Source organism: Muntiacus reevesi, chromosome 20 (genome assembly GCF_963930625.1).
Source record: "Muntiacus reevesi chromosome 20, mMunRee1.1, whole genome shotgun sequence".
In the NCBI taxonomy this organism is placed as follows: Eukaryota; Metazoa; Chordata; class Mammalia; order Artiodactyla; family Cervidae; genus Muntiacus; species Muntiacus reevesi.
This window is the reverse complement of record NC_089268.1, coordinates 9,226,943-9,240,888: the sequence shown is the minus strand read 5'-3', so window position 1 is coordinate 9,240,888 and position 13,946 is coordinate 9,226,943. Positions and strand designations below refer to the sequence as shown.

General features: G+C 43.5%; 1 protein-coding gene across 1 annotated transcript; it reads right to left on the bottom strand.

Annotated features, from left to right (window-relative positions):
• Window positions 1-4,371: 4,371 nt before the first annotated feature.
• On the bottom strand, window positions 4,372-11,331 carry LOC136151293 (SLA class II histocompatibility antigen, DQ haplotype D alpha chain-like). The gene is made up of 5 exons (XM_065912284.1): window positions 11,212-11,331; window positions 9,142-9,390; window positions 7,396-7,677; window positions 6,378-6,555; window positions 4,372-4,456 (listed from the first exon to the last, which is right to left on the bottom strand). Exons 1-4 carry the CDS (start codon window positions 11,285-11,287, stop codon window positions 6,413-6,415), a joined length of 750 nt encoding a protein of 249 aa, XP_065768356.1. The 5' UTR covers window positions 11,288-11,331; the 3' UTR covers window positions 4,372-4,456; window positions 6,378-6,412.
• Window positions 11,332-13,946: the final 2,615 nt, after the last annotated feature.

Below are 13,946 nucleotides of genomic sequence, written 5' to 3'. Positions count from 1 at the left end.
GCCGAGTGATGCTGAGCCACCGGGAATGACCCTGAGTCCAAACAATCGGCCAGAGACAACCCGGAAACTAACCCATCACCATAAAACCCAGCACCGTGAACCACGGGGCGGAGCAGTCCTCCAGGGCTCCCGGCCCTCCTGCTCTCCGCCGGGCGCCCCTTCATAGCGTCTCTTGCTCTGTCAGCACGTGTGTCTCCTGGGACAGCTCATTTCCGAGTGTTAGACAAGCGTCCAGTCTCGGGCCCCTCCTGCAGCTCTTCCGGTATCTGGCTGTACCAGTGATTCACTCCCCGAACCTCTGTTTTATTTTTATTCTTTGGGTTTTTACTTTTCCCTGAAGTGCTTCCCTCTTCCTCCTTGTCTTGCTTTCTGAGGTACCTGTGAAGTGACCACTTCCAGTTTCAGGTCTTTCCTGAGCCTGCATCTATCGCTTGCCCTAAAACATCACTGGTGATGTTCTTTTTGAGGCTTTGCCACTAGAACTTTCCCAAGAAGGAGTCCCATCATCCAACAGAAAATGTTGATTACTTTCCTCTATCATGTCCAACAGTATATGCTTCATGTAATCTTTTTACCTTGAACTGAGCCTGGGGGTCCTTTAATGAGGATATTCTTACAATCCTTCCAATTATTTTCCTTATTGAGTCACATCCTTGGGCATTGGATCTTAAATTTCTATTAGTTTAAAAGGTCTTCATGTCTCTTAAGTGTAAACACATCATTTTCCTTAAAGAGCACATTTCCTGAAGTAAATTGGATTTATATTTCCTGAACTGGATTTATATCTAGGAAAGCTATATACACAATTCTCCAGCTCATGACTTGAGAATAATATTTTTGTAATAGGAGATATAATAATGCTAACATATCTTTTAGAGTGACATGTTACTTCTGTAGAGAGAGTTTCATAAACCTGTGTGCAGGGTTTCATCAAGAACAAACCATGCAGTTTATAAAACAAAACACAGCCAGCTTCCCAGGAGCATCTTGTGTGCACCTTCTGATTACTATCTTTTACTTTAAGAGGAAAATATTACTCTGAATTTTGTGAAAATTATTTTATTTTTCTTATGCATGCATGACTTTGAATTTAATATAGATACAAAATAACTTTACTTATTGGTTCTGTTTGTTTCTTTTTTTTTTTTTTCTGTTTGTTTCTTTTGATAAATATTTTATTTATGAGAATCACCGTTTTCTTGTGTGTAGTTATATGCACATCCATTTGGATGGCTATTACCAAAAACTCAGAAAATAACAAGTGTTGGCATGAATGTGGAGCAATAGGAACCCATGTACATTGCTGATAGGAATGTAGAATGGTGCAGCCATTGTGGAAATCAGTATGGTGGGTCCTCAAAAAATTGAACATACAATTACCATTTCATCTAGCAATTGGAACTCTCTATTATATCTCCAAAGAATGGAAAGCAGGGACTAAATAAGCAATGTCCACAAAAGCATTATTCACAGTAGCCAAAGGTGGAAACAACTCAAACGTTTGTTGATGGCTGACTGGATAAACAAAATGGATTATACGGACATAACGGAATACTGTGTGTGCTCAGTTGCTCAGCCGTGTCCAACTCTTTGCAAGGCCATGGACTGTAGCCCTCCAGGCTCCTCTGTCCATGGAATTTTCCAGGCAAAAATACTGGAGCGGGTTGCCATTTCCTTTTCCAGGGGATCTTCCCGACCCAGGGATCAAACCTGTGTGTCTTGTGTCTCCTGCGTTGCCAAGTGGATTCTTTACCACTGAGCCGCCTGGGAAGCTCAGTGGAGTATTATTTAACCTTAACAAGGAAGGAAAAGCAGACAAAGGCTACAACATGGCTGAGCCTTGAAGATATTATGCTAAATTAAAATGAGCCAGTCACAAAAGGACAAATACTATATGATTACATTTATGTGAAGTGTCTTGAATAGTCAAATTTATAGAGATAAAAAGTAGAATGGGGATATCCCTGGTGGTCCAGTGACTAAGAATCTGCCTGCCAATGCAAGGGATGGGTTTGCTCTCTGGTTAGGGAAAATCCCACACATCGTGGGGTAACTAAGCCGATGAGCCAGAACCACTGAGCCTGGTCACCTAGAGCTCAGGCTCAGCAACAAGAGAAGCCACCGCAGTGAGAAGCCCATGCACAACTAAAGAGCAGGCCCCACTTGCCACAACTAGGGAAAGCCCTTGCACAGCAGTGGAGACCCAGCATGGCCACAAAAAAAAAAAAAAAAATTAATAAAAAAAGTAGAACGGTGGTTATCAGGGCTTGAAGGGAGGGAGGAAGTAGAGGTGTCATTTAGTAGTTGCAGAGTTTCAGTTTAGGAAGATGAAAAAGTAATGGTTGATGGTAATGGTTGCACAGCACAATGTACATGTATTTAACACTCCTGAACCACACCCTCAAAATGGTTAAAATGATAAATTTTAGTTATGCCTCTTCTACCATAATGAAATAGAAAAGGAAAGAAAGGCCAAGAAACAAGAAAGTTAAGAATGCCTCATGCCTGGAATTGGTGTAAAGATGTTTATAAAATTAAGTAGTTTAAGCAAAAAGAATGCTCAGCAAGGACTAAATGTGACACCTGGAGTTTGGACATTGAGATTGGAGTTTTGGTTCCAGATATTATGAATTACAGTCAGAGGTAACGTAATGGGTGCTTTCCATGTGACACCCATTAGGTTAAGTGTTTTATATGTATTACCTCATGGATCCTCTCAGCAGCCTGTTTTATGGTTGCTAAAGCGATGCAGATGACACCATCCTTATGGGAGAAAGTGAAGATGAACTAAAAAGCCTCTTGATGAAAGTGAAAGAGGAGAGTGAAAAAGTTGGCTTAAAGCTCAACATTCACCAAACTAAGATCACGGCATCTGATCCCATCACTTGGGAAATAGATGGGGAATAGATGGGGAGACAGTGGACACAGTGTCAGACTTTATTTTTTTGGGCTCCAAAATCACTGCAGATGGTGACTGCGGCCATGAAACTAAAAGATGCTTACTCTTTGGAAGGAAAGTTATGACCAACCCAGATAGCATATTAAAAAGCAGAGACATTATTTTGCTAACAAAGTCCATCTGGTCAAGGCTATGGTTTTTTCAGTGGTCATGTATGGTTGTGAAAGTTGGACTGTGAAGAAATCTGAGTGCCAAAAAATTGATGCTTTTGAACTGTGGTGTTGGAGAAGACTCTTGAGAGTCCCTTGGACTGCAAGGAGATCCAACCAGTCCATCCTGAAGGAGATCAGTCCTGGGTGTTCATTGGAAGGGCTGACGCTGAGGCTGAAACTCCAATACTTTGGCCACCTCATGTGAAGAGTTGACTGATTGGAAAAGACCCTGATGCTGGGAGGGATTGGGGGCAGGAGGAGGAGGGGATGACAGAGGATGAGATGGCTGGATGGCATCACTGACTCGATGGGCATGAGTTTGAGTCAACTCCGGGAGCTGGTGATGGACAGGGAGGCCTGGCGTGCTGTGATTCATGGGGTCGCAAAGAGTTGGACATGACTGAGCAACTGAATTGAACTGAACTGAAAGGATTATATTGTATAAAAATATGAAATAGGGTGGTCTTAATACTTATACAATAGAATGACACCAATTAAAGATAGTATGTTAATAAACCTAATTTTGGAACTTCCCTGGGCGTCCAATGGTTAAGACTCTCACTTCCACTGTAAGGGTCATCAGTTCAATCCTTAGTCAGAGAACTTAGATCTCCCATGCTGTGCAGCACAACTGAAAATAAAATAAATTAAAAATAAAAAAACATAATTTATGAACTTGAGGGTGGAGTGCATTTACATTGTACTTATAGTATTGCTACAGGGCAGTGAGGTTGCCCCTGCTCTGCACCCTGTCAGCCAGTCCCTCCTTTCTCCTTGATATTAACCCAGATAAGAGAAAGTGCAGGGCGTTTTCTGAGATACAGACAGCATTATCTTATTCCATCATTCTCACTTCTATGCTCTTTCTCATCCCACCTGGAGACTTTCTATCTCATCAGGATGAAAATGGGGAGGAGAGCTCTTACATCATTTTGCCTCCTTCACGGATTCATGTTTCTGACTTTGCACTCTCAAAATCCAGTTTTGATGTTTAAAATGTTTTATTTTGATGTCTGGTCTCTTGCACAGACTTAGACTTCTCTTTTAAAATTAAACACTTGAACATTGGCACCCCCCACCACACACACTTTTTTGCATGTTAGATATATACACTTTTCCCTGAGGGGAGAAATTTTGCTTTATATTCACTGATACCTAAATGTAAGAAGAGAGAGAGAGCGAAGAGGAAGTTTAGGGAGGAAACAAGGTCCCCATTTAAGGATATCATTTTCACACTTTGGCTGCGTGGTATTAATGTGACCCAAGAAGCAGGTTCCACGGACCCGAGATTTCCATGAGCCTTCCAACACAGGGGCTTCCATGCTTAGGTAGGAGTTATGTAGCCCTAGAAACAGACAGAGCAAATGGCCACCCTGAGCAAAAGTACCCCAGAAAGAGATTTGTCTTTTTTAAAAGTTTCTTTTTATTGAAGTATAGTTGAGTTACAATGTTGTGTTAATTACTGCTGTACATCAAAATGACTCAGTTATACATACATACATCTGTATATATATATACTGAATGTAGTCCCCTGTGCTGCACACTAGGACCCTGTTGTTTATCCATTCTACATGTACCAGTTTGCATCTGCTAATCCTGTGAAGAAAGCTGAGTGCTAAAAAATTGATGCTTTTGAACTGTGGTGTTGGAGAAGACTCTTGAGAGTCCCTTGGACTGCAAGGAGATCCAACCAGTCCATCCTAAAGGAGATCAGTCCTGGGTGTTCATTGGAAGGACTGATGCTGAAGCTGAAACTCCAATATTTTGGCCACCTGATGTGAAGAGTTGACTGATTGGAAAAGACCCTGATGCTGGGAGGGATTGGGGGCAGGAGGAGGAGGGGATGACAGAGGATGAGATGGCTGGATGGCATCACTGACTCGATGGGCATGAGTTTGAGTCAACTCCGGGAGCTGGTGATGGACAGGGAGGCCTGGCGTGCTGTGATTCATGGGGTCGCAAAGAGTCGGACATGACTGAGCAACTGAACTGACTGAACTGAACTGAATCCCAAACTCCCAATCCAACTTACTCCCATCCCCCTCCTCTCTTGGCAACCACCAGTCCATTCTCTGTTCCCTATCCTGCTTCTGTTTCATAGGTAGATTCATTTGTGTCGTATTTTAGATTCCACACATAAGTGATATCACATGGTATTTGTCTTTCTCTTTCTGACTTCACTTAGTAAGACAATCTCTTGGTGTAAGATTTATTTATCTGTTCGGAGCAGATGCTGGGTTAGGGTGACCGAGAACTAGGTGGCTCGGTGGAACAATCCAGATCTCTCTGTGACAGGCAGGCAATGAACCAAAGATTAAGTTGGGAGAATTCCTAAGGGTCAGTGACCCTCGAAGGAAGGTTCCTCCATAAAGTCCACCCCAGCAGGGAGGGCAAGAGGGCATGGAAGGAGCTCTGTGATGAAGTGGAACAAGGAGCACGTCTCAGTCAAGGTCAAGACGGGGAACTGGAGTCTGAACCATGCCTTTTTTTTCTTGTAAAGACTGATCACCCAAAACAGCAAACAGCATGTGGCTGACGGGTCTTGTACCCCTGCTGTTGCAGCAAGAACAGAAGTGAAGACTTTCCTCTCCTGAGAACAAGTAAAAGGAACAGCGAACAGATGAGAGAAGCATAAACGGGCCTGAAAGAGTTAATCACTCCTAGCTTTCCTCTCAATGTTACTAAACTGTGGCCGGTATCTCACAGAAGGAACCTCACACTAGTAAATTATATCCGGTACCTACTGCTCCCAAACCCCATGCAAATTACATCCTGCACCTGGTGCTTACCTTCCCAGCGTTCCCTTTGCAGACCACCCCTTGTAGCATTTTGCATTGCAGAAAGAGGGCTGCAATATTATAAATCAGAGACAAACTGCACCAATTATCTGGCTTCCTGAAGCCAGTTCTGACTGTTTTGAAACAATAAAGAAGAATGCAAGACTCTCGCTATTTTGTTCCTGATCACAGACCAGCTGTATGATCCCCTCCGATTCCCCTTAGCGCGGGGCACTAGCCGCTATGTTCTGCTGTGTCCTCCTTCAGCCGACTAAAGCCGTCGTTCTATTCCTCCAAACTCTGTCTCCGTGTTTTTTATTCAGCATCGATGGGCAGAGAAAAACAAGATTTCGGTGGTAACTCTGTCCCAATGTCAACCCATCTCCAATTTGCCCACAGTTGTTCAAACACTTGTGTGTATCCTGGATGCCAGTTTTGCACCCTTGCCTTCCCTGCCTGCAGTGCCATCCTTCCAGATCTGATCCTTACCTTCCCATCTTTCAGGCCATGACTCACATGCCCCTTCAACGTCTGGAGGCAGCACCCAAGCACCGGACTCGGAGGACGAGGACAGTGCCCGCCACGATGCCCACGAGGCCCATGGCCAGCCCCAGGGCACAGACCACCGTCTCTGACAGCTCTGATGTAGGGGTCGGAATCTTGGGCTCTGAGAACAAAAAGACTTACAGGGTCAAAGTGATACCGAGCAGGGTCCTGTGATGCTCCTGTGCGCTAAAGCCTTTCTGTGTCTCCCCGTCTCTTGTTTGCAGGAAACGTGCTTCATTCAGTTTCCCTGACCTCTCTGAGTTCAAGAGGCCAGCTCAAACAGACGTAATTCAGGGAAGGGAGGGGACGTGGAGACTAGGGAGGAGCAGTTAGGAAACAATAGTGAAGCCTTGGGTCAGGGTCCTGGTTCCCCCTCAGGGGATACACACAGCACTGTCTTTGAGCTGTTTGGCAGATGTTGAAATCTCCAACCTGTGGAGCAATTAACTATATGCTGCCCACAACACACTGACCCCACACTGGCTGTCAACAGAAGGTTAATGATGCTGACTCCCACTTGACTCACCACCAGCCAATCAGAAGAATGTTCAGGAGCTAATCACACCGTCTTTATCATGCCAATACTATACAACTCCTCGCTACTCCCTCCAGGTGGGGACACACAGTTTTGAGAGCGGTAACCCACTGTGGCCCCCTTTGGCAAAGAAATAATGCTGTTTTTTCTATTTCACCCAAAACCCCGTCTCCAAGGTTTGATTCAGTCTCAGAGTACAGAGGCTGGATTCAAAAGGACACTGTATGCAGATGGATTGGATGTGGAGAAGGGAGTGTATCTTGGAATGCACAAAACTCCTGAACTTTGGGAGAAGAGTAAAGTCAATTATTAGAAAACATTGCAATTGTGGGAAGTGGAGTCATGGCCCTGGGGGTTCAGGGCTATATGACAGGTATAAGATCCAGACAAAATTGGAGGGTACACAATGATGCGACTTAGGCATACCCCAGTGCTTGACGAGGGGCTCTTCCAGGCTCCAGTGCTCCACTCTGCAGTCATAGAAGTCATCACCGGAGGGAAGAAAGGTGAGGTAACTGAACTTGAGGAAGGAGTGGTCACTCTTGGGGTAGAAGGTGGTCTCAGTGATACCTTCTGCAACAAAGTGTCCATTGTAAAACCAAGTGATGTTGATCACAGGAGGAAATATGTTGTCCACTTGACAGATGAGGGTATTGGGAATCCCCAGGACGACGGAGGATTTGGGAAACACAGCCACTTCAGGGATTTCTACAAGGAAGACCAAAGATGGATTGGAATTTCTGACAATTGTGCCTTATGCTCCTTAATCAGCTTAGGGGAGGCTCCCCCACCCCATGCACAATCTCCCCAACTGTTTAGTGTGCTATTTCCTATGTCTTTTCAGACTCACTTTACAGTCAGCCACAACCTCCTTTATGTTTACCTGTTTCTTAGATTATATATTGATTATTATCATTATTATTTTACTGGCAGGACTGTCCAAAACTTCGACCTTGGCTTTTCCATCTTCTGAATGAGGAAGATTAATGCTATCTATGGTGACTTCAGAACTGGTGCTGGCATCTTTATCTACAGATTCTGAACGATCCTCTGAACTGTGCTGTGAATTTTCTTCTGAACTGTCCTCTTCTTTAGGGTCACTATGCAGCTTAGAGCACTCCTCGCTGGGAATCCAGAGGGCAGAGTGGGTCGGTGTGTGTGAGCTAGGAGACAGATGGGCCCCAGGCTGAGCAGTTGCGACTGGTCTCCTGCTGATGCTTCAAGACAGGATACCAGCAGGAGCATGGGGCCCTGATTAGGTGAAAGACAAAGTGACCACAGCTTCCTCGTTCTGTGGTCAAGGGGATTTCCCAGCCTGATGCATGTGCAGAAGACGTCTTCGGTCTAGGGAGGGACAAAGGAGGAAGGAGACGCCAGCCCAGAAGGTGTCCTGCCAACCCCCCAGAAACCTTTGCGCTGGAATCCACCTTGGCTGAGAGATGCCAGCCCATCAGGAAGAACCCTGAGTCAGCTGAAGAATGGGCACAAGCGAGCTGACTGGCCAGAGACAAGCCAGAAAACTGCCTCCATATAAGCAACCTAAATCATCCCTATTGCGTGCAACTCAGTCCATTTGGAGTGATTCGCCATTTACGTTTAATCGTAAAAGAATGGTTAATGATAACAATGCATTGTAAAAACTTCAGAAGGAAAGGAGAATGTTTTATGGACTGTTTGTTTTGTGTGTGACAGTTTTCAGTTATCAGTTTTTAAAATCAATACTTTCTAATGGAAATAGCCTGAAACAAATCTGTCACAGGGTTTTGAGACCCATTAAAAAATGTTTAATTAAAAAACAAAAAAACAAATTCCAAACTCTGAGTTCTCCTGTGTGCTCTCCCATATACTTTGTTTTTAATAAACGCTGTTTCGATTCCACAAGCTTGGTCTCTTTGCTGAATTCTTTCCTGAAAGGAGACAAGGCTGAGGTACTACTTGGCTACTTAGGCCAAGAGCTTGGGAATATCCTCTTTTACAACTACAAGGAGTGGCTCGTGGAACTTAGGGGAGGGATATTTCAAGATTAAATCTGTAGCTGAGCACCGGGTATTTGCCAGGAAATGAAATAGAAAGGTAGAACAATTTAGAGTGTGGGGGGAAGAGTAGCTCTCCGGGGGAAGAAAAAGAGACCAGAAACATGAGGTAGGTGCCGTGAAGAGAGGCCACACTTACCGTTGGTGGCAGGTGTAGAGTTGGAATTTTTAATCAAGATGTCCAAATTTCTTTTTGACATAATAATGTTTCTCAGGGCACTCTGAATTTCAAACATGGTAATATTGTTAAACTCAGGCAGCCTCCAGACAGTTTCCTTTTTCCCCAGGTCCACGTAGAAGAGCTCATCTCCATCAAATTCAAATGTGAACTGGCCAGAGGCGCCGTATGTCTGGTAGACATTTGTGCCATAAGTGCCCACGTGGTCAGCTGGTGGCCATTCCAAAGCAGGAAGGTAAGAACAGGGAGGCAGGATACAGGGGAGGGGAAAGAATTTGATTAAACAAAAACACATGAGAAATAGTCTGTGTAGGAGTGTAGGTTCATATTGGCCTGGTCTGATACCACTTCCTATTTCTGTCTTTTCTGTCTTGGGGTTAGGGAGCGTTATGTACATGCCATGAGGTGTTGAGACACTGTCTTATTCACTCTGTACCTTCAGTAACTTGAAGGGCTCATGGCACACAGTAAGATTTCAGTTAAATAAGTTAATAATGAATGCTTGAGTGTGTGCTAAGTCACATCAGTCATGTCTGATTGCGACCCTCTGGACTATTCCTCTGTCCATGGGATTCTTCAGGCAAGAATACTGGAGTGGGTTGCCATGCCCTCCTCCAGGGGACCTTCCTGACCCAGGGATTGAACCTGTGTCTCCTGCATTGCAGGTGGATTCTTCACCCCCGAGCCACTGGGGAAGCCCTAGATAAAGATTACATAATTTTAATTCTTAAGTTTATTTCTAATCCCCTAAACTCTTACTTCTCATAGCACTTCTCTCATTCTTGCTGCACTATGGAATTTATTTACTTATGAGATATGTTTTTTAAAAAAGTTCTCTGTCTGATTGTAAGAACATGAGTTTCCTGTGGATAGGAATCTTGATTTGTTGTTGTTGTTGTTGTTGTGTGACACATAGCAGGAGGGATCTCAGTTCCCTGACCAGGGATTGAACCTGTGTCCCCCGGCATCAGAAGCGTGGAGGCCTGACCCCTGGACCACCAGGGCATTCCCAGAAATCTTGTTTTGTGCCAACCACCCAGAGGAGTGCTTGATGCCTCACTAAATATGTGTTGATTTAACGAATCACAATAAGGCTTTGAAGATTCCATTGCATTCCTCTTCTCTTTTCCTTGACTTTTTTTTCCCCCGTTGGGTTTCAGTAACTGTTGTCAATGCCCATGACACAGTGGGACAAAATTTTGGACAAGGGACTGAAATTTAGTGGAATCAGTCACCTTCAAGGTGTTGTGAATATGGAATGGAGGAGCCGAGGGGGCTGATGAACCAAGATTAATCTCTTTTTATCCTCTTTTTAGAGCTTTGCTGGCTGGAGGTGACAGGACTGGTAGTTTGGGTTGACAAGCTGAGACTGACCCATTTTAAGTTCCTAGGTTTTCCACCAACATTACCCAAATTTCTGAAACAATCAAACATGAAGTTACACTTATAATAATCATGCTATACTTTGGCAATATATTGCTTTTTAGTCCATGGGGTCACAAAGAGTTTGACATGACTGAGCAACTTTTACACACATACACACACACACACACAACTCTTTGTTATTTAGAATACACATCCCAAAATAGAGTTGCCATATGATCCAGCAATCCCACTCCTGGGCATATATCCAGAAAGAACTATAATGCAAAAAGATAAATGCACTTTTATTTCATAGCAACGCTATTTATAAGAGCCAAGACATGGAAAAAATCTAAATGTCCATTGACAGATGAATGGATAAAGAAGATATATATACAGTTTTGAGTTGCTAAGCCATGTCTGACTTTTTGTGACCCCATGGACTGTAGCCTGCCAGGCTCCTCTGCCCATGGGATTCTTTAGGCAAGAATACTGAAGTGGGTAGCCATTCTTCTCCAAAGGAACTTCCCAACCCAGGGATCGAACCCTGGTCTCCTGCATTGCAGGTAAGATTCTTTACCACCTGAGCCACCATACTCCAATATAAAATAAAAATTAAAAAAATTCTCCTTCACAATTGTAAACCCACACCCTCAACTGTACACTCACCCACGATGTCTTCACCTCCACAGGGGCTCATCAGGGCGGCCAGAGCAAGAGCCCTCAGAATCAGAGCTTTCTTCATCCTCCCCCTCCTCCGAGGGTATCCTCAGGAGTGGCTGTTCCGAGTGGTGCCTCGCCAAGAAGGTGGTCTAAAGAGAACCGCTGGAAGAAGCCACGTAGGAGCAGCTCATGCCTCACCCCGCTCTATCATATTTCAGCCCATCAGAGAAGTTCCCTGAGCTGACACCTCAGTTGCCAGCTGAAGCATTTTTAGGGAGAGACCTGTAAGAAGCCTGGGAACTCCCTTGTTTTGAATCATTTAAGGGCATAGATTCAAAAGGGAGCAGAAGGATATCATATGTGTCAGGAATCATCAAAGAGTAAAGCTTGTAGCAAGAAAATTTGAAAGATTTTGAGAGATCCTAAAGAAAGAAGCTTGGGGCTTCCCTGGTGGCTCAGTGGTCACAAAGAGTCGGACACGACTGAGCGACTTGCACACAAGGGCATAGATTCAAAAGGGAGCAGAAGGAACTTCCATTGTATAAATGAAAGGAGAAAAACTCTGACAGAAAATTCCAGTTTCATGGAGCTTACCTCCTACACTTTGGATTAAACTTGTCCTCAAAAAGATCTCTGCTAGTAGAAGTCAATAAACGTCCTTTTTTTTTTTCTACCCTGATATTTTTCTGCTTGGTGTGCACTTTATGATCTGTGTTTGTTGTCGTCTGTTTTAAAATGAAATTTGTGAACAAGGTACACATCAAAGAGAATTGTCCCAGTTAGTTCTAGGCCATGAGATTCAGTGTGGGCTCCACATCTGTAGAGAGCTAACCCTAGAATTACTGGTGTGTATTTGAAGCCACTGGTGGTCTCGTGAGCCACTGGCTCCTTTAACATGTGACTTTATGGACCTGGAGATAGTTCTGGGTCTGCTCAGAATCTGCTCCGTTTACCAGGAAGCCTCCCACTTCCTGTGCAAAAAACCGGGTTTTCATCATATCATTTTAACCTACTTTCTATTTTGCAGAAATCTCTTGAGATGCTAGCAGCAGACAGAATACTGTTTTCTTCAGTAATACTAGATTTCACCTATTGTTACTTTCATTTTTTATTTTTTTCATTCTGCCGGGACCAGCCGGCAAAATGAACAAGTCCCGACCGCAACCACACGGAAGCCTGAGAAAAAAAAGATGATAGTAAAGGATGGGGTCGAGAGGGCTGAATGCTCTTTAGGCAAGTCAGCAATTTTATTGAGTAGAACAGCTACCTTTATACTAGTACAAGCAAAAAACATAATTCATAAAAAATGCCATCTGATGTTTGTCACATCAATACAATTCTTTGTCTTAAGTGATTGCAGAAGCTTACATCTTGTTTTTGGCATTCCCAAAATAAACTACTAAGTGAAGGTCACTACTACGTTTTTCTCAAGAAAGAACAAAGGAGGCCCAGCAAATATTTTACTACTTTATCATGGGGTGGCGGGACAGGGAATGGCCCCCTTCAAGGCCTTTTCCCAGGGCCTTTTTGGGCCTTGAGCAGGCCGGCTCCCCGCATCATTCATTTAAGAGGCTGAAGTTTTATACATAAAATCAGAACACCATCAAACCGTAAGAGACCACAGAAACAGCATGGGAAATCCAGGCAAAGTCCTGCTACAAGGTAGTAGACAATAGGGGTGTGTGTGTGTGTGTGTGTGTGTATGCAGTTGTCAGGGAAGGTTGTAGAAAGATCTGTTACTCTGACTTTCTGCCTGCCCCTCTGTCTCATCCACACATTTAACCTCTTTCCAGATGTTTTTGTGCCTGGGATGGTAGTTTTTCATTTTGACACTGACTAAAATGAAATTTTTTTTCTCAGAGGATACTCTCTAGTTTTTAAAATTTATTAATTTCAAGTGTACAAGGTAAGCATTCATATATATCTGTATATGTTGTAAAATGATCACCGAAATGAGCAGTTAAATTCCCTCACCATACATGATCATGACATTGTTTTCCTTGTGATGAGAACTGTTAAGACCTATTCTCTCAGCAACTTTCTGATATACAATACAGTATTATTAACTATACCTGTCATGCTGTACATTACATCTCCATGACTTTTTAACTTTATAGCTGAAGGTTTGTATCTTTTGACCCTCTGCTCCTATTTTGCACACCACATCTTGTCTTTGGCAACAAGAAATGTGTTCTTTGTATCTGTGAACTCATTTTTGCTTGTTTTTCTAGATTCCACATATAAGTGAAATCACATGGCATTTGTTTTTCTTTGTTTGATCTGTTTTACTTAGCATAATATTTTCAAGGGCCATTCTTGTCTCAAATGGCAAGATTTCTTTTCTTTCTTCTTTTTTTTGGTGGCTGAGTAATATTTTCTTGTGTGTGTATCTATCTCTGTCTTATCTTGCTATATTCAGTTCAGATCAATCACTCAGTCATGTCTGACTCTGTGACCTCAAGGACTGCAGCACGTCAGGCTTCCCTGTCCATCACCAACTCCTGTAGCTTATTCAAACTCATGTCCATTGAGTCGGTGATGCCATCCAACCATCTCATCCTCTGTTGTCCCCTTCTCCTCCTGCCTTCAATCTTTCCCAGCATCAGGGTCTTTTCCAAGAAGTCAGTTCTTCGCATAAGGTGACTAAAGTATTAGAGTTTCAGATTCAGCATCAGTCTTTCCAATGAATATTCAGGACTGATTTCCTTCAGGATGGACTGGTTGGATCTCTTTGCAGTCCA

Bases quoted from the DNA above. Each gene is read 5' to 3' on its own strand.
- LOC136151293 (XM_065912284.1), bottom strand. From the start codon at position 11,287: ATGAAGAAAGCTCTGATTCTGAGGGCTCTTGCTCTGGCCGCCCTGATG. The intron at 9,391-11,211 runs GTGAGTGTACAG...AATGGCCACCAG, and splicing joins TGGAGGTGAAGACATCGTGG to CTGACCACGTGGGCACTTAT. The intron at 7,678-9,141 runs GTAAGTGTGGCC...TCTTCCTTGTAG, and splicing joins CTCTACACCTGCCACCAACG to AAATCCCTGAAGTGGCTGTG.